At 40.1% G+C, this 26,768-nt stretch overlaps 1 protein-coding gene across 1 annotated transcript in view; it reads left to right on the plus strand.

Annotated features, from left to right (window-relative positions):
• The window catches only part of CNTNAP5 (contactin associated protein-like 5), an 866,926-nt gene that overhangs the window by 775,437 nt on the left and 64,721 nt on the right, over positions 1–26,768 (plus strand). Inside the window, exon 20 of the mRNA XM_006776823.2 lies at positions 22,544–22,674. Within this exon, the coding sequence (XP_006776886.1) occupies positions 22,544–22,674 (131 nt within the window). The remainder of the gene's footprint in view (positions 1–22,543; positions 22,675–26,768) is intronic.

Consider the following 26,768-nt stretch of genomic DNA (forward strand, 5'->3'; position numbering starts at 1 on the left):
GGTGTGCTGCAGGGCCGGATGTTGTTCTTTATTATTATCTCAGTGCTAATGTGCCCCATGTTCAGGAAGGAAGAATTGGGACGAAATAAGAAAGTACAGAAAGTATTCTGGGCTGTAACTGTAGTCTCCTCTCTGTTTTGTCTCAGATCAACTTCTTTTCTACCTCATGATGTTGTTTAGCAGGAATTGTATGGGCCTGGAGTTCAGAACCTCCTCTAACCACCGAGGCTCTCTGTACATTTTTTAACTTCCCTATTTTATTTTTTAACTTGCCCTTATTTTATTTTTTCTCATTTGTAACAGAAAATAATAGCTGTGAGAAATTGTCGTCATGCCATTGCATCTGGCACAGAGGAGTGGCTGGTTCCTCGTAGCGATGAGGATGACAATCTTGGAGGGGTTAACAAGGAAGGGCCAGAAACAGACTCTGTGTGCCTGCATCCTGGCACGTCCCAAATACCACTCTTCTCTCAAGTGAAACATCATACTTACGTAGTACACACAAGCTTGTACAGGCTTGGCATGGAGTCGGCATTCAGCAAATCTCACTCATTCCCTTCTCTGAGTGCATCATTCAGATGCAAATCAACATTTTGTTTCTAAGGCCAGTGTTGGGGGGAAAGCATAGGGGGTCCAGAAGGGACAGCATCCCAGGGAGGACACTCGCTTCTGAATAGGTGAGAGCCACCAGCAGAACCAGGACGAACCCTGCTCCTCAGAAAAGATCTCCATCTGAATGTCCTCATGCCCTTATCCAGGATCCAGGATTATCTACTGATGACTTTGCATTGCGAAAAGTGCCTCAAGATATGTAGGAGCTAGTTATACTCTTTGATAATGGTTTTATAAGGTGGTTTAGGAAACCTCCTCTAATTGAGCATCATTTCTATTTTCCTTCAGGAAAGGGCCTGAGGAGTGCTGCCTGCTCCTCTGTGTCTGCGCTTGGCAGGCGGCACGTGACTGGCAGGGACTGGGAAAACACGAAAGGCACAGGATAAACAGGAGTGTGGCACATTCTGACCACGCTAGACTTTTCATGTTTAAATTTTTAAAAATATATATCATGCTATGTAGATCAGGCATGTTTGCTTTTGAATGTTACTGTGTTACCACTCCGTAACGTGGTGCACATAGTACTACAGGTTGAGCGTAGCTTCCAGATCTGGTTATTAAAGGCCATGTGGCCACCTCCGTGTTATATGCATGCATTTGTGCTGTGGATCAAATCCCCACCTTCACCCCTGGAATGAAACATTAGAACATGCATCATGGCCATCATCCAGAGGAAGTCTTTTGAAATTATCTTTGTAAATAACACTTAGAAAAAATAAAATAATGAGTTAAAACATTATGATTCAATAGATATAATGAATTCCTCAAGGGACACAGTTTTGGTTGACATTCCAAACTTTTCAGTAAGTATTGTCTTTATTTATTCTCCACATGAATACATCCCTACCTCCCACACACCACAGGCATGCATGCGCCTCATCCTCTTATCCTTCTCCCTGCCTCTGTCACAGGATTTCCTCTAGTAAAACCCTCTTTTTCTTGTCCATGTGGTTAACATTCATGTGCCCTTTTGGACTCCCACTGGGGATTTACCACTGGGCAAATTTGTCTTGATTTTCCAGTTTTCTTACCTGTGCATGTCTTTTTCCAGCACTTCTCTTCACTGTATTGTAATAGTCTTCTTATTGTTGGAGGTTTCTCACTAGGATGCACGAGTCCTGAGAGAAAGGCTGTGTCTTTCTTCTCTAAGCCAGTGTTCAAACACAGTCCCTGACACATCCTGGGTGTGGACTTCTGCTGCTGCAGGTTGCTGTGGGTACTGCTCTCTGCACTGGGCTCCATAGGAAATGTAAGGACACGGGCAGGATCTCCTTGGTAGGAGAGGCAGTAACAAGTCAAAAATCATGACATAATATTTCTGGGAATTGTCATTGCTTTACACTGTCAATATCTGTAGTCATCAAAAAAAAATTTAGGTGTTCAAAAAACACACATAAAATGACTATTAGTTCCAAATATTGTATCATTTTAAGACCAAAAGCATTTCTATCTAAAAGCAATTGGATAGTAATAAGTGAACATAAAATTGACAAAGCTACCTCATCCTGAATACTTTAAAAACTACTATGTTGAGTCTTATTGACCACTGCCTTCATACCCCATGAGGGACCAGTCAGGAGTTGAAAACCAGGATTTCAGGCTTTATTAGGGGAAAGAGACCTGCCGGGCTGTCTCACAAAGGGAGAACAGCAACCTGTGCAGAGGTGAGCACACCTTTTGAGGGGCAGAATGGGAAGGAATGGAGGCTTAGTGTACTTGGCACACGCTGATTGGTGGCTTAATGTATGGTCCATATAGGAACAAGGGCTTAGGGTATTTGGCAGGTACTGATTGGTGGTTCAATGTATAGTCCATATAAGGTACATGGTTAGTCACTCAGGTATTCCCGGGCTGCAGGTTGCCTAATACTCCACCCACCAGTTGGGGGAATGGAGGATCTATCACCACATAATTCATATACAGATAAGAGGAGAGAGTTTTTAAATGGAAGTGAACTCACATGGGGTCTCAGAAGAGAGGAAAGCAGATCTTTAGAAGCTCAAAGAACTGGATCAGCACATAGGGCATCACCCAGTCCCTCCCATGGAGTTTTGTGGGGTGTGCCTTTTAGATACACTGTAAGGACTGAATTCAGGACACAAGCCTGAACCAGAGGAATCAGTGTGGATTCATTCATTCATACCAACTAAAAAATAAAAACCAAAGAAACCCCTAGTGTTATAACTAATGTATTCTTCTTTTGTTGAAAAATGTCTGCCTTTCCATGCCGCAGGCAGTAGGAGAACGGCCTGGACAGGATGCCCTGGAAAGGGGACATGGGGTCTGCATTTATTATCAGTAAAGGGACTCTCTGCCTATGCAAATGACTTTTGAGTTAAAGGTAAAGCAGGTTGTGGAATATTTTCTGCAAAATGTAAACAGAAGCACTGAAATAGAAGATAATCTTTGCTTATTAAGGTGCTTAAAATAGGGCTGAATGAAGTAAACCAGAACCCATCACCAAACAGGCCAGAGGATTTGGTACCTGTTTATTGCTTCCGCTGAGAGTTTTCAAGGTTGTTTTGAATAAGAAATGAATTGAGCCCTAGAAAACCATCATAGCTGAGTGGATCTGGGAATGCTCAGCACATTGCAGCTACTGACTCATGAGAAATTCTCCAGCAGCTGAGAATGTTTTCTTTAGGATGGCTGGTTCCTCTCCATGCTGATCTGTCCTCACCTTGTCCAAAATAGAATCTAGAGAGAACAACCTGAATGTTCCACTTTGCCATGAAAATTAACTTTTATCTTCCACGGAGCTTGAAATTCTTTTCAGTTTAAATTTTCTCTTCCAAGAAGCTTAACAATATAAGTTTTTTTTTTTTAATTTGGAAACATCTCATTAAATTTAGCATTTAATTGTCCAGGACAAGCTCTGGACAATTGAGTCTGGCTTCAGAATGACCACAAAGTGATTTTTAGTGTTTTTTTTTCTTCTGTGAACTCTACTAAGTGGAATTTTCACACAGACACACACCAAGGCTTTTAGGAAATGCTGGGTCTTTGTGTGGTGGGTGCTGAGGAAGAGACGCAAAGCATGTCTGCTGCCCTTTAGGAAGCACAGATCACAGGTTAGGGTGAAGTCCTGTGTGACATGGCTGATAAGCAAATGTCCAACCAGGCTAGACAAACCAAAATGTTTCCTTATTGTAAAATTAGCATAAAATGAGTATAATATGTTTTCTGAGGTCTAGAAATGAAATAAAAGAAAAACATTTAAGATAATCTCTAGAACAAAATGGGCAACCAATGATATTTTAATAATACTGATTATAACCATAGCAATGCTAACATTTGTAGCCATAGCAATGATAATTATTAACTGTTTAATCATTAGTATTATCAGCTGTTTAATTGTATTTATTAGTATTATCAACTGTGTAATCATTATTTGAATTATATATGTTTAAACATGGGTGAGATAAAATATTTTATGTGTTACTGAAACTACCTACTATTTATTCATTCTATTAAAAGTTATTATTTACATATTTATTGAGTCCCCAATATATACAAGACATTTTTTCTTGGCAGTGGGCATATCCTAGAGAAAAGCATGGATAGAGTTCTCTAATCATGGAGCTTGTAATTAAATGGGGATGAAAATCACTAAACAAATTTTAAAATGTACAAATTAAAAACTGAGCAGGTTGGTGATAAATACAATAAAAACTTTTTTTTGAAAGACCAGATCTTTCCAATGATGGCTGACCAAAATCTATATTCAGAATGTCTTACATAGTGACCCAGCCTGGATCTGTGGGTATTTGTCTAATGGGACAATCAATGGGTTCATGCTGCCTATCACTACTTGAGCCAGTTAAGCAGAGACAGGGTTGAGTTATATATGAGTATTCATTTTGATACTGTGGGCAGCATGGGAGAGTAGCAGGTCACCCACAAAAATCTGCTCTCCACCCCATCATAAGCCAGCTGCTAATATTGAGTAGAAGGACAAAGATTACTTGCGGAAGTAGGCAAAAGGGTATGCCAAGTGGGAAGTTTACAAGTAATGGGGGCTGGAGATTTGCAAAGGGGGTCTTCAAAGGGCTGAGGGTATGCAAAGTGCTGGGGTTCTTCAAAGGGCTGGTGGCTCCAGTTTCTGCAAAAAGATTGTTAATCTTTCCATGATAATAGGAAGCTCCCAGATGGGGAGGATGGGCCACATTTCCAAGTGAGCTCCAAGGTCTCACACACAGCTCCCAGCCAGGTTAGAATGTGCCTTCTTTAATCAGAATAAAATAATCATGGTTAACAGTGCATGATTAATACATCTTACAATTTAGCTGGACCCCAGTATTCTGCTTCTGCCCCTATCATTTGTATGGCTGAAAGATCAGCATGGTGAATCACATTCATATATTTTGTTCTAAGCACATCCATTTTATTAAATTTCTGCTCTTAAAAATTTGCATTTTAGTAGTTGTAGATGGACAATAAATAGTAAATGTAGTAATTAGCAAAAAGTTATAAGATGATAAATTCTATAGGACAGGGGGAGATCAAGGGTAAAGGAATCAGGAATATGATGCAGGGGGTGGGAATCTTGCAGTTTTTAATGAAATCTTCAGAGAAGAACTATTGAAACAGGTGATATTTAAGCAAGGACTTAAAAAAGTCGAGGTGGTGTTGTAATGTACCCCACAAATCACACAAGGACACCTCAAGAAGTCGAATTAAGGAGTCACATTTCTTTCAAATCTGGGACTACAAGGGGGCATTCTGCTCTCTCAAATCTCATAGTGGTTATATGGCCGAAACACCAGATTTATATAGGCAAAAATCACAAAGGTATTGATTACATCTCGGGGTTTAGAATGAGGAACCCGGTTTGCAAAAAAGCATTTTGTTACAGAAGCTAGATTGAGTCAATTAGTTATCTACAAAGATTAATTATAGTTTCGGGTCTTGAGAACACTGAGTTGACAGGACACATTATCTGGAGCCACTGGGGCAATTTAGAGTAGTTGTGCAGTCCTGGCCTCCAGGTGCAGAGGATGTCCAGCTCAGGTGACTAGGGAGGCTGAGCCACTGGGCCATACAGAACACCTACTACACAAACCACTCTACCAACTCCAGGAGGCACAGAAGCTCTACCTAATACATCAGCGGTTCTCAACCTGTGGATCGTGACCCCTTTGGGTGTCAAATGACCCTTTCACAGGGGTTGCCTAAGACCATCGGAAAACACATATATAATTACATATTGTTTTTGTGATTAATCACTATGCTTTAATTATGTTCAATTTGTAACAATGAAATTGGGGGTCACCACAACATGAGGAACTGTATTAAAGGGTCTCGGCATTAGGAAGGTGAGAACCATTGTTCTAGATGCTCTGGAAAACAGTCTGTAAAGAAGAAACAGGAGAAAAAGAGTAGTTAGAAGGCCACTGAAATAATCTGGATAAGAAATGCAGGTTGTTTGGATAAAGGTAGTAAAAATAATATTGGTGGGGATTGAAAGAAGTGGTTAGGCTCCAGATATATTGTGAAGGGGAAATAAAAGTATAGCATATTTTACTGGAAAAAGGGTATATCAGGGATTATTCCAAGATTTTTGGCTGAGACCTGGGAAAATAGGATTGTGAATGCTTAAGATAGGAAAAGTTATGGAAGGAACGTATTTGGAATCAAAGATCATTATTAGGGTCACCGAAAAGGTAATGCAAGAGGCAAAAGGGGGTGAAGAATTATGAATTTCATCTGACATCATCTGGAAAACCAGGTGGACTGAGCCCCAAAATGGCACCAGCCCCAAAGACAGAGTTAGAGGTTTTTAAAGGACTCTAAGTGGGCTTTTCTGGGAGGGAATTCTCTGTACAGGTCCAGATTCTTGGAAACTCCAGAGGGGAGAGATAATGGTCTTAGCAAGTGGGATGTGGTCTAAGCAAGTGGAATGTCCATTGCGAAGTGGCCTAAAGGTCAGTCCCCAGGGGAGGGGTACTGATTCAATTATTTGATCAGACCTAACATCCCAGCCTTTTGTTTTATGGAATAGGGACAAAGGTCATATCTTCCATATTTACTTCCTGATGAGGGGGAACATGGAGATCACAGGGGAACGGACTTTGATAGAGGGGTCGCAGCAGCATGATTTCCCTGAGAGACTGGTTGGTGAAGGCTCGAGAACGGTCCTGTTGTGGGACTTGGGAGGCGGCCACAGCGTCACTTGTCTGGTTTTGCTGATTTTCTAGGCCTGCAGCTGAAATATAACTGAGGCCTAGAGGTGATCTTTAGGAAAAAAAGGGGATCAGGATCTTAGTTGCATGACTGGTTATTTGCTTGGGGAGAGTAGGTTACCCTGGGGGCGAGGCTCTTGTTTTCCCAGTTTTGCCCCTTGCTAGCATCCAGAGCTTTCTGTGAGTTTCTGTACCTGGCCCATCATCTTTGCTCTGGGTAGTCAAGGGATGATGAGGGCTGGGCACAAAAGGAGGTTTTGATGGTATCTGAAAGTGGTATTTCCTGACTACAAGTAGGGCTTGTAACCTGATGGAGAAAAACTGTTTTATAAATTTTAATATTATGGGGGCAAAAACTAGAAGAACAAGAATTATGATAAATGGTCTGGTGGAAGGAAAGAGACATTAGTTTGGAGGGCTGTAGTCTAATATACCAAAATGAGGTTTACCCTCAAATCATTTACTCATAAGTGTCCTTTGTTTAGAGAAGATAGGATTTTCTAGATGGCTGCAAACTGTTGGCATCTGGATTTTCTAGATAGTTGCAAATTGTTAGCTATCTCAGTTTCTTTATTCTGCTTGTCCTAACTTACTGGCCTGTGTAATTTATATAACTTCCTTTTAACATTTCTCTCTACAAACCTTCTATAACATTCACAAACCTTCTTTCAACTTTCACAAACATTCTTACTTAAAGTCACTTTCTTTTTCCTTCAGAATGCATGTCCATGCCTTATGCTTTCTATTGTCAATGCTTAGAAACATTAATTTTCCAATGATAACCAAAAAGTACACAGCCAGCATTTCTTAGACTGAGATTTGTGAACATTCTCACTTTCAAGAAATATACCTTTAACAAAGCACAAGACATTACATTAACAGTTTAAATCTACTTTATAGGTTTTCTGTAATAAAAGCTAAAATCAGGTGAACTTAAAACTTATTGAAATATTTAGATGTTTATCATTTAACCCAGCAATGCTTTATATATTTTAAGTTGCCAAAGAAGACTTTGGGAAATTATGAGGATGGAGAAAGGCAGAGGGAGGAGGCAACAGGCCCTGCAGCCTCTTCTAGGACTGCAGTGTCCAGGCCTCCAGGTGCTTGCATTTAAAACTGCCACATTTTTCCTAGAGATAACATGCTAGGGTTTGAGTGATAATGAGTTCAGCTTCTGATAGTAGCCAGACTGTTAAGTAAGCATGTGCAATAAAGAAAGTTGTTCTTTTGGAAAGAGAGGGGGTCGGATGAGAAGGTGCTGAGGTAAGAGCAGTTTTCAGAGCATTAAAGAGGTGAGAGTGCTGGCCTTGGGGTCTAAAGGCTCAGTGAGAGGGTCCCTTTGCCATGTCATGTCATAGAGGAGCTTTGCAAGGAGTCTGAAATTGGGAACTCAGAGGCAAGAATACCCAGTGATCCTGAGAAAGGAGGGTATTTCTTGTTTAGAGGAGGGGGCAGTCATGGAGGAGATAAGGCATTTAAAGTCTAAGGAATGACATGGCTTTAGGAGGTGAGAGTGAAACTAAAGTAGGTGACTGTCATTTAAGATAACTGGACTCTATCAAGGGATGCATGGTAGCCCTGGTTGGGCACTGAAGTAGTATGAGAAATGAGTGAATGGAGGTATTTAGTAAGATGCAGTGTAGAGGTGAGGTGGCTAATGGCTGTGAGACTAGTCTGTCAACCCCCATAATAGAGGCTGAGGAGGGGATAAGGGTTTCAGAGAATTCTGAGAGGGCAGAATAAGTGGCCCCAGTGTCAATTCAAAAAGAGATTGGCTTACCTGCCACCTCAGTCGTTACCCAAGGTTCTGTCCTGGTGATGAAAGTCTGGGCCCTGCCAAGGCCTGGGAAGCTTAATCTTCAGTGGCCAGCCCCAGGATGACTGGGAGCTCCAAACCGGATCTCGAGGGTGGCCGTGCTGAGGTCCGACCTAGAGGGGCCAGACTACAGTCTGATTTCCAGTGGTCTTGTCTTCTGAACCTTGGGCAGGGCCTAAGTGGGGGTCCTGGGTTTGCGCAGGACTTGGCTCAGTGTCCTTCCTTATTGCATCTGAAGCATGGGCCAGGAGAGGCTTAGCCCTGACTTACCCTTAGAGGACGGGCACTTTGTTTGGAGTTCATGAGCATGGTGGCTAGGAGCTGGAAGGCCTCCTCTGGGCCTCAGCCTGGCCTGATCTCACCTTTGATTTTGGATTTGGGTCTCCTCGTCTCTATTATTAAAGACCTTAAATGTCAGGTTAACAAGGTTTTTCTGAGGGGTTTGTGGATCTGCGTCTATGTTTTCAAAATTTGCGGTGTATGTAGAGGTCTGATTGGGGTATAAAATAGGTGTTCAGAAGAAGGGCTCCCTCTGGGGAGGTGGAGTCTAAGGTGGTCAATTTCTGTAAGGCCTCTGTGAGGCAGGAGAGGAAGAGAACTGGGTTTCTGTCAGAGCCCTCTGTGATTTCATTAAGTTTGTTATAATTGACTGCCTTATGGGCAGCCTTTTTGAAGCCAACAACAAGACAGATGACTATGGAGCTGGCACTCTGGATAATTAACCTCGGGTCAGGTTAGGGGGCTGTGTCAGCGCCAACTGGGTTGGCCACCAAGTCCTGACTATGGAGAGCTTTGGCATGGTCCTGAGCTTCTAGGCAGACAAGCTGCTTCTCCTCTGGGGTGAGACAGGAGGACAGGATGACTTAGATGTCATGCCAGGTAAGGTCATAGGACTGGGTCAGTTACTTAAATTCTACAAGGATGGGAAGTCATCGCCCTGGCTTTGGTCACCCCAAGTTTACTACTTTTAAAGCAGTAGACAGCAGCAGCTCAATCTGGGCTTGGAAAAAGACCTAAGATGCCTCTCAATCTGTGCAAGTTCGGACATGGAAAATAGGATGTGTACCCAGACAATACCCTCAGTTCCTGCCACCTCCCTCAGGGGTAGAATGTGCATGAGAATAGAAGAAGCTGTTGAGGAGGTGGTCTTTGGGTGGCCAGAGAGCAAGTGTTAGGTGGGAAAAGGCTGTTTTGGAGCTTGTGTTCTTGGGAGTTGGGCATCCCCAATCCAGAAGGACCCAAAGCCGAGCGGCTGAGGACCCTTATGGCCTAGTGTTAGGACTTTTGAGATGAGAGACTTTCAAGAAGTCAGTGAGAGCGTGGGTAGAAGGCTCATGACAAGGGAAACTGTGGAATGTTACTCACCTGGAGAAGACTGGCCGGTGTGGGATGGAGGGTCAGCGATGGAGAAGGAGCTCTTTTACATGTCCTCTGGTGTCGTCCTTAGCTGGTCAGGGAGGGCCTGTGAGGGAGGGAGGCCTCATGGCGGCCGGCAATCGAGTCACCTGAGTAGGATTCGGAGGTAAGTCCAGGTCAAGCTGCCACTGCCTATTGTTCTCCAAGTAGCAAACTTGGAGTGACTGAAGCTGGGGCAATGGCTCCCCATCCCTGTGGAACCCCCTCAAGTTTTGACCCCAAATGTTAGGGTCATCGAAATAGGAACACATGAGGCCAAAGGGATGAAGAATTATGAATTTATTACATCATCTGGAAAACCAAATGGGCTGAGCCCCAAAATGGCACCAGCCCCCAAAGACAGAGTCAGAGGGTTTTAAAGGACTCTAGGTGGGGTTTTTCTGGGCAGAGAATTATCTGTGCAGGTCTGGATTCTGGGAAACTCTGGAAGGGAGAGAGAATGGTCAATTCCAAGGGGAGGGGGTATTGATTCAATTATTTGATCAGGCCTAACAATCATGAGTTCAGTCTGGAATATATTAGTTTTAAGTTAGTAGGCATCCAAGCAGAGATGTCTAGAAGGTATCTGAATAGAGAAGTGTGGAGCTGAGGGGAGACCACAAACTTGGAGATATAAATTTAGAAATTGATCTGTGTTTTGATAATATTCTGGGTTCAATAGTACCCCTACCCCTAATTTGCAATCACATGGAACTTTAGAATGTAACCTTATTTGGAAATAAGGATCGGATGTAACTAGTCAGGTAAAAATGAAATCATGCTGTATTACAGAAACCCCTAAATGCAACTGATGTCCTTATAAAATGGGGGAAGATATGAATACAGAGACTCAGAGACACATGAAGACATACAGAGAGACAAAGTCCACATGACATGACAACAGAGACAGAGATTAGAATGATGTACTTTTAAGCCAAGGGACACTACAGATTGCCAGAAGCTACCAGAAACTAGGAAGAGACAAGGACATATTTTCCCCTAGGGCCTTAAGAGGAAGTAATAAATCTGCTGACATTTTATTTTAAACTTTCAGCCTCAAGGACAACGTGTTACCGCAGCTTTAGGAAACCAGAGAGAGTATGGAGCTACATAAGACTGGACAAGATTGTCAAGGCAGTGAGTGCTGATAAAGAAGTCCATTGACTGAGCCCTGGGACATCAACATTAAGAGAGCAAAGAGAAACAGAGCTATCGGTATCAGAAAGTGAGGAAGAGTGACCAATGAAGAAGGTAGAAAACTAGGAAAGAAAGAGATGTTCCAGATGCTGAGAGAAGAGTTTAACAAAGGGAATAGAATTTAGAATGCTGATGAGAATAAGATGAGGATTGTACATGGAACATTGATTTAGAAACATGGAGGTCATTTATTGACCATGGCAATAAAAGTTTAGATGGAGAACCAAAGATGAAATCTTACTAGAGGAAGTTTAAGAGTAAAGGGGGAAGAGGAACTGGAGACAAGAAGTATACATAATGCTTTAGGAGTTGTATTATAGGCCAGAAGAAAGAAGAGAAATGTGCTCGTGTCTATGGTTAAGAGAGCTGAAGAGATTTCCTTTATTTTTACTGTAATGTAGGGAAGTTATTGATACAAATAATGTAGTAGAGAGGATAAAATTTAAAAACAAATGTAAAGGAAGGGGGATGTTGTCTGAGTGATGTCTTCAGATAAGTGATGCATGAATTAATATTAGATAAAAGCATGGCCATTATTTTAAGTTAACAGAAAGGAAGTAAAACATATAGGTCCAGAAATTGTTAAGTTAGTGAAGGCATTTATAGAAGTTATTTTCTGATTGCTCAGTATTGTTAGAGAAGCAATAGGCAAGGTCATTGACTGAGAGTGAGGAAAAGTCAGAGATGGAGGTCAGAGGAAAGATGAAAGACATTAAATAGTTGCCTGAGCCAGTAATTGAATGGACTTAGGAAATAAATACTCTGAAATTAGGAGGACACAAGAAAGGCCCTCTCAAAGTTGGTGGTGATTAACTTAAAATTGCTTAGGAGCAGCCCACTTGGTTTGTATTTTTTTCTGCCACCTAAACTGAACAAAAGTAGGATAGGTGTAGGTTGGATTTTATTAGCTATGGTTCTGCCAAGAAAATACCTTTATTTAATAAAGTAAGAGTGAACCAACTTAATTAAGATGGTATATAAGATGATCATCTTGGTGATGGACCAGGCAATTTGAGCTGGGGAAGGCGGGGGGGGAAGATAAATGAAGGTGTTGAGGAACACTGAATACTGTTAGATTGATACTTAATGCTAAGGATTGTGGGAGTGTGGACATTAGTGTGGAATGCTTATACTTAGAATTATGGAGTGGAGAGGCTGTATGTCTTAATAATAACAAACACTCAATTCTGATATCGGATCCATGATGTACTAATCAATCATGAATAACAGGAAAATATTGCTGGGTGGAGGTACTGAGCGAGCTGGAGCTGTGCATGGTCTCACAACATCAAATGGAAAACAGATAACGAAGAAGATATCACTGTGTGGGTGGCATCTGATCCTTGAATGAGGAAGGGCCTCTGGCAAAATTCTGTAAGAGGAGCATTCCAAGTGGAGAGAAGAGAAAAGTAGGTGTGAAAACTCTGAGGAAGGAGTGACTACATCACAATAGGGAAACATAAAAGAGTTCAATCATGGTTGGAGTTTAGTGAGAGAGGGCAAATATGGAGTGAAATGATACCAAGAGGTACAGGGGAAAATTAAATAGGATTTTACAGGCCATGGCAAAAAATTAGGATTTTATTCTCAGTACACTGGGAAACTGGGTTATAAAATGTTTTAAAACATTTTATAACCAATAGACACAAATGGGGGGTGCTGGGGGTTGAGGGTAGTCATGGAGAGGTCAATGGGGGGAAAAGGAGACTTATGTAATACATTAAACAATAAAGAACTTAAATTTACAAAAAAAAAGAACAGAAAATAAATCAATCCATAATAAATAAATAAATAAATAAAACATTTTAGGCAGTGACATCAGGTCTACACTTAAAAAGCTTATTTTGACTATAACAAAAGAATAGATGGATATGGGGAAAAAAAGAGGAAAGACTATAATCTGGGAGGTAAGTTTCGATCTTTTTGCAATGGTCCAGGTGAGAGAAGGTAATGAACTGGATGAGTACAAAGTGGTTGAGCTGGATGAAGGTGCAGGATTTGCTTTGTAGAGATTAGAGGGATGTCTGACTGCCAGTTTAGGCCCAGTCCCCCAGGGAGTGGGCCTAAGCCAGCAGGTGGACATCTCCCGAGGGGTCCCAGACTGTGAGAGGGCATAGGCCGGCCTGAGGGACACCGCCCCCCCCCGAGTGCTCAAATTTGTGTGCACCAGGCCTCTAGTCTATATAATAAAGAGTCAGGGTCAAAACAACTGATTACCACCAAAGTCTCAACCAGACCGGAAGTGCTGGGTTGCCACGGCACTGACTGTCAAGGGGACTGCCGATCAGGCCCAGAGAGAGGCCTGCAGAAGGGAGAGGCAGGGTCTAATCCATAGCCTCTGTCGCAGCGATTGATCAGAACTTGCCTCTCTTCCTCTGCCGGCCTGGCCAACAGCGCTGCCTCCATTTCTCTCCAGGCCTCCACAGGGGCTGCTTATCAGCCCCACCTTTCTGATCAGGCCCTGTTGATAGGCCCAGAGATGCTGACTGGCATAGAAACTGACCAATCAGAACCAAATCTGGGTGAATGTAAGGAGCCAATAGCTTCCTAGGAGGTGGAGCTTTTGATGCTGACTGGCATAGAAACTGACCAATCAGAACCAAATTGGCTGGCAGGGAAGGGCAGTTGGACGCTAGATCAGGCAGGCAGGCAGGTGAGTGGTTAGGAGCCAGTGGTCCCAGATTGTGAGAAAGATGTCCCCAATTGGAGTGGGTGCAGGTTGGGCTGAGGGAACCCCCACCTCTGTGCACAAATTTTGGGCACTGGGCCTCAAGTTGAGAATAAATATCACCCTAGCTGGGTAGTTCAGTTGGTTTGAGTGTCATCCAGATATACCAAGGTTGAGGGTTCAATCCTGGGGCAGGGCATATATAAGAATCAACTAATGAATGCATAAATAAGTTGAACAACAAATCTCTCTCTCCCTCTCTCTCTCTCATCAATAAATAAAACAAAACATAAAAATATTTTTAAAAAGAGAATAAGTACCACTCTTATTTATACTACTTCAAAAATGTTTTTTTTTAATATAAACAATTTTCTAAGCTCCACTGAATTTTTGTGGACCTTCCTATCTTTGTCCATCCTGCACTCATTCCCTTCTACCCTTTTTTCCTTCTTTCATCCCTCCTTCTTTTTCTCACCTTCTCCCTTCCTTCCTTATTTTCTACCTTTCTTTTTTTTAATTTTTTAAAAATATATTTTATTGGTTTTTTACAGGAGAGAGACAGAGTTAGAAACATCAATGAGAGAAACATCGATCAGCTGCCTCCTGCACACCCCCCACTGGGGATGTGCCCGCAACCAAGGCACATGCCCTTGACCGGAATTGAACCTGGGACCCTTCAGTCCTCAAGCCGACGCTCTATCCACTGAGCCAAACCGGTCCTGGCTATTTCCTACCTTTCAAATTTACTGAATATTTACAATGGACCAGGCACTGGGAATCTACAGATATATTACACATGTACAGATTCCCAAGGAGTTAACAGATTGTGTAAGAGACAGGCAAGTAAGTAAACAACACAACCCAGTACATGCTTAGATAGAGGTGAGCACAGTGCTTATGGGAACAGAAGTCAGGAAAGGATTTCTGGAAGAGGTAATCTTACACTGAACTTTGGAGAATGGGCAGAAGTAAGCTCAATTAGAAAGTCTGGAGTGGAAGAGAGTTCTAGGCTGAGCTGATCACATATGGTCCATGGGAAACCATGTTACTTGGAGACAGCCAGATTTAGTTTCTAAATCTGAGTCCATCACTCGCTATGAATGATGAAAAATTATTTACCTCTTAACACCTATGTTTTTTTACTTGTAAAATGCAGGGGAAATGTATTTTAAATAAAAAGGGAGTTATAAGTAGAAACTCAAGCATGATATAAGCCATATTGTAACTTTGTCCTTGAAGCAGCAAGAGCGTTTACCAGAATATGACTAACCCTCCTTGATTTAAAATAGATTCCTTATCATTGTGTTTAAATATTTTGTATAAACATAAATTCCCTTCTCAGTTTTTAAAAGTGACATTGATATTCCCTATTATCTGATTCTGAAAAGTAAAACATGTCAGATTTTGCCTAAAGACTTGAAAAAATAACATGATCTTGATACAACTAGAGGGCTCCAATATTAATGGGCTCTGTTGTCACTTTTACAGAGCACTTGCTGGTGACAAAGCTCATTCCATTATATGTATTTTTATTCTAGAATAATATTTGGAAAAGCCCTGAATGGGACAAAAATCTATTTCATTTCTAATTTCCATATTGTGAACATTTTATTGCCATCTATATGTACACAATGAAGATGTATGCTCACTATTGTATATATACTAACATAAAAATATAACTGAGACCAAATAGGAGAGGATGCATTATAGTTCTTTAGATAAATTGTAGTGAACTCCTGGTCAGAACAGTGAATATTTTGGTTTATTATATCTCTAGACATTGTCTTCCCTCAGTCAGTGGTCTATGGGACTATAAACTTGTTAACAGAAGGAAAGATAGGCATAAGAAACTCTATGGAGAAAATGAAAACATGCAGATAAAGCATATAGTGGAGAAGAACTTGAGGGCAGGGACTGCAGGAGAACCCTGACACCAGCAGACATGATAGTGCCCTCGAAGAACTTGATGCCAATCTGCTGAATCACCAGAGTACATACTGGAAGGAGAGATTTCCCTCTTAGCTCATTGACTAAGCAGTTAAAGAAGATACTGGAGGAAGCTGGTAAATTAGCCTCCTTTCCTGACCCCACACTATTCTCTATCTCAACCCAGTGCCTTATAGCAGACTAAAAGTCACTATTTAATGGTGTCAAACATATTATATTTTATTAATCCTTACTGGACAATATTTTCCATTAATATTTAGAGAGAGTGGAAAGAAGAGAGGGAGAGAGAGAGAGAGATAGAAAGAGAGAGAGAGAGAGAGATTCATGTGAGAGAGACACATCAATGGGTTGTCACCTGCATGCACCCTGGTGATCTGGGCCAAGGATGGAGCATGCAACCCAGATACATGCCCTTGATCAGGAATCAAACCCATGACTCATTGGTGTGCAGGCTGGTGCACTAACCACTGAAAAAACCAGCCAGGGCTCAAACTTATTTTTAAGTTAAGAATTGGGTTTTTTCTTCCTATGAATTATAAGAAATCTAGAGACCCAGAACATGAAATTCATGCACTGGAGGGGGGTGTTTCCAGCTGCTCAGCCTGTACCCTCTCCAATCTGGAACATCCCCTTCACAATCCGGAATTGATGGCTCCCAACTGCTCTCCTGCCTGCCTGTCTGATTGCCCCTAACCACTTCTGTATGCCAGCCTGATCACCTCCTAACCACTCCCCTGCCAGCCTGATCAATGCCTAACTGCTCCCCTGCTGACCTAATCACCCCCAACTGCCCTCCCCTGCCAGCCTAGTCACCTGTAACTGCCCTCCCCTCCTGGCCTGGTTGCCTCTAACTGCCCTCCCCTTCTGGCCTGGTCGCCCCTAATTGCCCTCCCCTGCTGGCCTGATCGCCCACAACTGCCCTCCCCTGCCAGCCATCTTGTGGCTGTGGGCACCGCCATCTTAGAGGATGGGGCAGTCAATTAGCATATTCCCTCCTTATTGGCTGTGGGCAACCTTTGTGATGGTGTGAGGGTCAATTAGCATATTACCTCTTTATTAGATAGGATTAGTTAGTGAAAGGTTTCAGGATATCTCATTGAGAAATTCTGGGAGGGATTTGTTTCAAAAAACACCAAAAAAATAAGATGAATATTTGTAGGGCTGTAAAATAACTGGTTGAGATGTTTTATTTGTTATTAATTTATTTTTAATTATAATTGGCATAAATCATTATATCAGCTCAGGTGTACAAAATAATGACTCAACATTTCTATACCTTACAAAGTGATCGCAGCAATGAGTCTACTGACTGTCATCATAGTTATGATGATGGTGTTGACTCTATTGCTTATGCTGTACATTACATCCATATGATATTTTATAACTGAAAGTTTGTACTTAATTCTTGTCTTCTTTCTCAGTCCTCCCCCACCCTTTCCCTTCTAGCAACTATCAATCTGTTCTATGAATTTGTTTCTGTTTAATTTTGTTTGTTCATTTGTTTTGTTTTTTAGAATTCACAAATAAGTAAAATCAGACAGTCTTTGTCTTTCTCTGTCCAACTTATTTTACTTAGCATAATACCCTCTAGATCAGCCGTGTGCAACTACAGCCCTCGGGCCGGATCCGGCCTGTTCGGCTGTTCTATCCAGCCCTCAGAGCCAAAAGAGTGGAGGGTTCTCTTGTTCTCCCCTCCGCTCCTTCACCAGCAGCAGTGTTAACATGGCAACTTCGGGAAACACGGCCGCAGCTCCTTCTTCTGAGTCCAGTTTAAGAACCCATTGTGGCCCTTGAGTCAAAAAGTTTGCCCTCCCCTGTCTAGATCCAGCCATGTTATTGTAAATGGCAAGATTTCATTCTATTTTATGGTTGGGTAACATTTCATCCTATGTATAAAGCACATCTTATTTATCCATTTACCTATCAATGAATATCTAGGTTGCTTTCATATCTTGGCTAGTGTAAATAATACTGAAACAAATATAGGCTGCATGTATTTTTTCAAATTATTAATTTTGTTTTCTTTGGATGAATATTCAGAAGTGGAATTGCTTGGTTGTACAGTAGTTTTTTGTTTGTTTGTTTCTTTTTGAGGAACCACCATAGTGGCTGCACTAATTTGCAATCCCCCAACAATGAACTAGGGTTCCCTTTTCTCCACATCAGTGGCAACACCTGTTACTTTTTTCTTTGTGATAATAGCCATTCTACCAGGTGTGAAATATCCCATAGCTTTGATTTGCATTTCCCTTATAATTAGTAATTTTGAAGATCTATTTTCATATGTCTATTGGCCATCTGTATGTCTTGTTTGGAGACATGTCTATTCAGATCCTGTGCTCTTTTTTTTTTTTTTTTAAATGGATTGTTTGACTTTTGATGTTGAGTTGTATGAGCTCTTTATATATTTTATAATATAACTTTTTACAAGATATATAATCCACAAATATCTTCTCCATTTCAATAAGTAGCCTTTACGTTTCATTGATGGCTTTCTTTGCTATGCAAATGTTTTTTTAGTTTGATGTAGTTCCACTTGATTTTTTTTGCTTTTGTTGCCTTTGCCCAAGGAAACATATTAAAAAATAACATTGCTAAGAAGGATGTAAAGAGTTTCCTTCTACGAGTGTCAGGTATTACAATTAAGTCTTTCATTCATTTTGAGTTCATTTTTGTATATGGTTTAGGAAAATGGCCGCCCTAGTTTCACTTTTTGTATATGTGTGTTTTGTTTTTACAACCACATTTATTGAAGAGACTATCTTTTTCCCCTTGTATATTTTGCCTTCATTGCCACAGATTAGTTGGGCTTATTTCTGGGATGTCTATTCTGCTCCATTGATCTATCTGTTTTTGTGCCAGTATCATACTGATTTGATTTCTATAGTTTTGTGATATAGTTTGAAATCAGAGAATGTGATACTCCAACTTTGTTCTTTTTTCTCAAGATTCCTTTGGCTATCCTGAGTCTTTTGTGAAAAATGCCATTGGTATTTTGATAGGCATTGTGATAAACTGGTAGATTGCTTTGAGCAGTGGGCATTTTAACAATGTTAATTATTTGAGTACATGACCATAGTTTAGCTTTTCTTTTAGTTGTGTCTTCTTCGCTTTCTTTTATAATTTCCAGAGCACAAGTCTTTTACTTCCATGGTTAAATTAATTTCTAGGTATTTCATTGTTTTTGTTTCAATTGTAAATGGAATTATTTTCTTAATTTCTCTTACAGATAACTTATTTTTGTATAGAAAACAATAGAATATTAATTTTGCATTCTTTAACTTTATTTTATTCAAATATTAGTTCTAACAATTTTATTGGGATGTTTAAAGTTTTCTATAATATAGTTTTATTTATCTGCAAATAGTAAGAATTTTACTTCTTTATTTTCTGTTTGAATCTTTTTATTTCCTTTTCTTGTGGGATTGCGTTGGCTGTTGCTTCCAATATTATGTTGAATAAGAGTAGTGAAAGTGTGCATGCTTATCTTGTTCCTGATCTGAGAGAAAAAGCTTTCAGCTTTTAACCATTGAATATTATGCTCACTTATGGGTTTGCTGTACAGCCTTTTGTATATTGAGGCATGTCTTTTTATAGCCACTTTTTTAAGTGTTTTATAATAAAAAGAATGTTGAATTTTGGTGATTTCTTTTTCTGAATCTATTGAGATGTCATGATTTTTCTCCTTTATTTTGTTGTTATGGTACAACACATTGATTATTCTGTGGATATTGAAGCATCTGTAATTCCTGGAATAAATTTCACTTGATCATATTGCATTATCTTTTTAATGTATTGCTGTATTTGAGTTGCTAATATTTTGTTGAGCAATTTTGCTTCTATCTCTATCAGGAATATTGGCCTATAATTTTCTATTTTAGTAGTTTCATTGTACTGTTTGTTAGCAGGTAACATTGGCCTCATAGAATGAGTTTGAAAGCTTTCCTCCTTCATTTTTTAAAAAAATAATTTTAAATTTTGATTGTTTGGCTGCAATTTATCTGTGAATATGTCTGGTCCTAAACTTTTGTTTGGTGATTGTTTTATTGTTTGTTTGTGTGGGTTTTTTTTTTTTTTTTTTGGTTTTGCTTTTTGAGTACTGATTCATTTTTCTTTTTATATGGAACTAGATGCCTTGTGCATGAAATTAGTGCACATGGCGGGGGGCGGGGGGGTCCCTCAGCCTAACCTGCATTCTCTCACAATCTGGGACCCTTTGGGGGATGTCTGACTGCTGGTGCGGGATTGGGCCTAAACTGGCCGTCAGACATCTCTCAATCCAGGACCACTTGCTCCTAACCACTTGCCTGCCTGCCTCATCATCCTAACCACTCACCTGCCAACCTGATCAGCCCTAACGTCTCACCTGCCTGCCTGATCACCCCTAACCACTCTGCCTGCCTGCCTTATCGCCCCTAACTGCTCACCTGCCTGCCTCATCGCCCCTAGCTGCCTCTGCCTTGTCCCCCGCTGCCAGGGCTTCATCTGGGATTACATCCTGAAGGTCATTCAGCTGTCCAGTCTAATTAGCATATTAAACTTTTATTATTATAGATATTAATCAGTATGTTCAGGTTTTCTATTTCTTCCTGGTTCATTCTTAGAAGATTACATGTTTCTAGGAAATTATCCATTTATTCTTGTCTAATTTTTTGTTCATAGTATTCTTTTATAATACTATATAGTTTTGTGTTGTTGATTATTACTTCTCTTTCATTTCTGATTTTATTTGGGTCCTCTATCTTTTTTATTTCCTTGATAAGACTGGCTGAAACTTCATCTATTTTTTTTTTTATCTTTAAAAATAAACTAGCTTAGTTTTGTCAACTTTTTCTATTGTTTATTTTTTTGGTCCCATTTTATTTTTTTTCTGCTCTGATCTTTATTTCCTTCCTTCTACTCACTTTGGCTTTTGTTTGTTCTTCATTTTCTTTTTTTTAAATATTTATTATTGAGATTATTATATATGTTCCTCTTTTTATTTCCCATTGCCCACCTCCATCTGGTTCCCACCCCACTCCAGGCCTTCATCACCCTATTTTCTGCAGAGGTAATGCACATATGCATATAACATCTTTGGTTAGTATCTTCCTGTCTCCCCCACCACCTTCCTTCTGAGATTTGTCTGTCTGTCTCATTTTTCCATGCCTCTGATTCTATTTTATTCATCAGTTTACTTTGTTCATTAGATTTTTTTGTTCCTTTATTTTGATTTTTACATTCAATGTTGATAGATATGTATTTATTGCCATTTTTATTGTTCATTTATTTTTCTTTTCTTCCTCTTCTTCCTCTTCTTCTTCTTCTTCTTCTCCTTCTTCTTCTTCTTCTTCTCATTCTTCCTCCTCCTCTTCCTCTTCCTCTTCCTCCTCCTCCTCCCCCTCATCTTCTTCCTCTTCCTCTTCTTAAAAAATCCCCATCAGCATTTCATGTAGTACTGGCTTGGTGGTGACTAAGTCCTTTAGCTTTTTCTTATCTGTGAAGCTCTTTATCAGACCTTCAATTCTAAATGAGAACTTTGCTGGGTAGAGTAATCTTGATTGTAGGTCCTTGCCATTCATCACTTTGAACATTTCTTGCAACTACCTTCTGGCCTGCAAAGTTTCAGTCTCAATGTGCTTTTTTCTTTACTTCTCTAGTTGTAGGACTTTCTTCTTTACTTCTCTAGATTTTAGGCAGTTCTGAATGATGGTTTGCATTTTATTTGAAATTTTTATGTGGTTGTGGGAGGTGGTATGTATCAGTGCCGCCATCTTGGTTCTCTCTGTTCTTCATTTTCTATTTCCTTTAGGTGTAAATTTAGATTATTTATTTGATACTTTTTTTGTTTCTTGATGTAGGCACACAACACTATGAATTTCCCTCTTTTAACTGCTTTTGCTGCATCTAACAATTTTTGATTATTGTGTTTCCATTTTTATTTGTCTTAAAATACTGTAGAAGTCTGAAAGAGAATACCATCTAAAGCAACTAGTGAACAAGAAGTGTCTATAAGCTTTCTCTAGTACTGGCAGCCAGGGCCCCTTTGCACAAACCCCCACCCCAACTCCTATCAGCATCAACTATGCTACTGATAGGAAGCTATTATTAATTATTAAGTGATAAAATAACCAAAAATATTAATATTTGAACATTTTTGATGGTCAGAACCAAAAGACGAGGAGATAAGAAAACCAGGATTGACTATAGGGAGCTTCTCCTCTTAGTTGACTGTTAGGTAATGGCCTCATAACCCAAAATTTTCTTTTTATCTTCTGCCTTAGGTTATTTCACATTATAGATTATGGAATTTTATGAAGGCAATTAGGAAGAAAAGGAGAAATAGGATATGGTAGGAATTAAAGAAAGAGTAGAAAAACACTTTGTCTTATTAAAATTTTCATAATTCAATTACAAAATAGACTTGTGGCTGTTTTATTTTACAAACTGGTATTTTGGTTTCTGATAACACACTCTACACACACACACACACACACACACACACACACACACACATGCTTTAATTTTGCAGCTATACTCAGAGATTTCTTTATGCGCCCAAATGCTATAATAATAGCATATCTTTTAAAAAGTTAAATGATAAAATAATTAAAGCATGGATTTCTTATTTAATTTAAAATTTCAATTTAATTGAATAATAATGATCAATTAAAATACAATCTGATCATACTTCTAAATTTTATGGGTCTTATTTTTAATTCTAATTTCTAACATTTATTTTTCAAGGAAGCTTACAAGTTCACTATCAGCTGAGCAAGGAAGAAACCCATGTGTTCACCATTGAGGTAGAGAACTTTGCTAATAGAAGGATGCACCACTTGAAGATTAACCGAGAGGGAAGAGAGCTTACCATTCAGGTAACTTATTTTCCTCTTTTTATGCGTTGGATGCTCAAAAAACACTTTTCTGAGCTTCTATCCCATGCCAAGTATGAAACCAAGTTCTAGAGATAGATATGAATTACATTTGGCCCAGTCTTTGAAAAGGTTGAATAATGGTTCTCAGAGTGTTGCTGCACCCTTTCAACCAGCATCAGCATTACTTGGGGCTTTGCTCTTGGGCCCTACAACAGGTCCACTTAATCAGAAACTTCTTTGCAAGGAAGTCAGCAGGTGATTCTGATGCCTACTTAATATTACAACCCTTGAATTGTAGTAGAATGGGAAGACATATGAGTGAATTGGAAATCATGAGAGACTGGCCAGGGCTAAGAAAGAAGTGTGCCCATGTGAAATGAGAGCATGGAGGAGGACACTGGACATCAGTATTCAATTCCTGGGTGAAGTTAGGACTAAAGTGAGTCTTGGAGGTTAATAGGAATTGGTTAGATGAAGATAGAGCAAAGTGCTCAGGCAGGGAATCTATGGGTGCATTGGTAAAGTTGTCCTGAAGAGTATAGTATGTGGCCCTGGCTGGTTACAGTGTCAGCCCTGTGGACCAAAAGGTTGTGGGTACAATTCCTGGTCAAGGGAGTGTACCATGGTTGTAGGTTCAATCCCAGGCCCTGGTCAGGGCACATGCAGGAGACAACCAGGCGCTCTCTTTCTCTCTCTCTCTCTCTCTCTCTCTATCTATCTCTCTCTCTACCTCTCTCTCCCTCTCTTTCACTCTCTATAAAAATTAATGGAAAAATATCCTTAGGTGAGAATTTTTTAAAAAATACAGTATGTGGCAGGCACTCCATAGAATTTCAGTTTAAAATTCATGGTATAAAGATCACACAGGAGACGATAGAGAATTGGCAGGGTCCACATCATCCTTTCTAGAATCATGACCTGAAGTTAATCTTTAAATCTTCCCAGCATTCCCCCCTTATTTGTTTTAAGCCATCATATTTTTTATCTCCTAGGACTCCGTGGTCAGCAAACTGCAGCTCGTGAGCCACATGCGGCTCTTTGGCCCCTTGAGTGTGGCTTTTCCTAAGCCTTAGGAGTACCCTAATTAAGTTAATAATAATGTACCTACCTATATAGTGTAAGTTTAAAATATTTGGCTCTCAAAAGAAATTTCAATCGTCGTACTGTTGATATTTGGCTCTGTTGACTAATGAGTTTGCCAACCACAGTCTAGGTCAGTGATGGCGAACCTTTTGAGCTCGGTGTGTCAGCATTTTGAAAACCCTAACTTAACTCTGGTGCCATGTCACATATAGAAATTTTTTTATATTTGCAACCATAGTAAAACAAAGACTTATATTTTTGATATTTATTTTATATATTTAAATGCCATTTAACAAAGAAAAATCAACCAAAAATATGAGTTCGTGTGTCACCTCTGACACGCGTGTCATAGGTTCACCATCACTGGTCTAGGTGATCATTTTAAGCCTCCTCATGTCTTCCATACCACCAACAATCTTAACTACATATTTACTCTCAGCAGATGACATTTTTTTTCTTCTTTCTTGTGAAAAAGATTTAACATTCGGACGGTATATACTCACCATCACTTTTACCCAACCACCTGCATCTGTGTCTTTGTACTCTTTCTGTGACTTGTTGTTGACTATATAGAGTTAATGGCCCTAGCTAAGGCCTGATCCACCACTTGTGGGCTAAATCTCATATCCTACTTAGAAACATTCCTTCAGCATTATGCTCTTTCCTTCTTTTTTCAACATTTACCAGCTCTATAGGATGGGTTCCCAAAGCATAAATCATGCAAACATTACATAAATAGCAAACAACAACAACAACAGAAAACAAACAAACAAAAAACACTAAAAAACGTGCTCTAAGGCAGGGAAGGAGAACTTTTATCCTCTTATCTAATTATATTTTTTCTGTTAGTTTATCGCTCACATCCTTGGAGATATTTTATATATACTTGGTCTCTGAATTTTGCATATATTTTTTTTAAATCCATATCAATGATTTTTCTCCCTGTGTTACAGCAAAATAATACTTCTCAAGACACCATGGCCTTATCTTGCAAAATCCAATGGTCTTTTCTTACTTGTCTTCTCATCACCATTTAACACAGCACTTGCTGTCGGCTCTTGGGTCATATTGACATTAGGCTTGCAGGACATACTTTCACCTGGTGTTTCTTCCTGTGTCTAATTTATCTTGTTGGTCCCCCTTTAACTTCCAAATTCTAACCTTTGGAATCTCCCTGGACTCCATCTTCAGAGTCTTTTCTTTTTAAACTACACTTATTCTGTGGCTCATTTCACTCACCCAGTCTGTTAGGGGCAGAAATAGAATATTGGGGACCAGCTACAATTATAAGAAATATTAATCATGCTCTGTTAACCACGATGGTTCTGTTCTGATTAGAAAGCACATCCTAACTTTGTTGGGAGTTATACACCCTGGGACATGGGAGCTAATATCGGAATGCAGTCCATCCTCCTTCTGAGAACTGACTGTCATTATGGAGAGATTTACAGCCTCATGTATGAAATAATCTAGTCCTGGAGGCACCTGCTCTTTACAACCCCCAGCCCCTATCGCCTGTAATCTGGTCCCAGGGCACCCAGAGGCACCTGCCCTCTGTGCCCCACCCCCCAGCCCGCATGACTAGTTACCTGTAATGACTATACCATGCCTACTTCCCCATGCCTATAATTCTTACTTTCCCAAGTAATCTTTGCCTTTCTATTCAGTATAAGCAGCTTGTTTATGCAGAGGGGCAGAACAAATTTTTGTGGCTGACCTGCTGCTCTCCCATACTGCTGGCAGGATTGGAATAAATGCTCATATATGACTCAACTCTGTCTCTGCTTAATTTGCTCAAGTAGTGACAGGCAGCCCAGACCCCTTGGTTGTCTGGTTACAAGTCCATGTGAAATGCTGATAAATTAATCCCAAATGCCATTTGTATGCTGATGAATGAATCCCAAATGTATCTCTAACATCAGTCCTTTCCCTGATTTCCAGACCTATATATTCACCTGCCTACTTTACATATGTGTGTGGATGTCTCTCAGACATCTTGAATGTAACCTCTTAAGGCTGAGTTGTTGAAAATCTTCCTCCAAATCCCCATCACTTTCCATAACTTCCCATAGCTCAGGTAATGGCAACTCTGCTCTTGCAGTTGCTCAATGTTAAAATTGTGGTTTCATCTCTGTTCCTGCAACATCCTATTGATCAACAGCTTCTACCCTGCTCCAAGCCACTCTCATCGTTTCCTTGGTTATTACAGCTTACAGTTGCCTTTTAATGGAAGGGCCCGTGCTGTTTGTTTGTTTCTCTGAAGCCTATTCTCAGCACTGTAGCCAGAGGTATTCTGTTAAGAGATTAGTCAGATTGTGTTACTCTTCGGTCCAAAGCCAAAGATCTTGCACTGACCTGAGAGGGTCTCCATGAGCCAGCACCCTTGCAGCCTTCTCATCTATCACCAATCCCTTTGAAACTCCACGCTTCCCATGCAGGCCTCCTTTTATTTCCAGAGTCCATGAAAGGTCCTTGTCCTTTTAAGGTCATGGGTGTGTGTATATGGGCGACGAGAGAATCTAGATTGACTGTTGGTTTTCCTGATTGGGTGTAAGTTCAGGATTAACTGTCAAATATGTAATACAAATTATAATCCCTGAGTGATTATAATTTAATGTTCTTACTCTAACATTTGCTCTTGAAATAAGAAGGAAAATCATAGGAGAAAATTTGGACTTAGGCCAGATTGAAGGAGGAAAGGGATGGGAATGATGAGTTCTTGTTTTAATATGTTTTGACTGAGGTCCTGGGGGGACATCTGGGATGCATTCTGGTGAGCATTTGTATATAAAATGCACTTTTTCTCCTCCTTCTTTATAATTTCTAACTTCTTTTCCACAAATGAAAGACACAAACAGGGAAGTGAGAGAATAAGAAATGGTATTTTATTTTCTCCCTCTAAAGAATTCCCACCAATCAATTAATAGGCAATGATAAGCACATACAATTTCCAAAGCATTGAAGGGAGCAGAGAGAGGTGGAGGCAGGGACATTTTTCCTTTTTAACTTCA

Source organism: Myotis davidii, unplaced genomic scaffold (genome assembly GCF_000327345.1).
Source record: "Myotis davidii unplaced genomic scaffold, ASM32734v1 scaffold249, whole genome shotgun sequence".
Taxonomy (NCBI): domain Eukaryota; kingdom Metazoa; phylum Chordata; class Mammalia; order Chiroptera; family Vespertilionidae; genus Myotis; species Myotis davidii.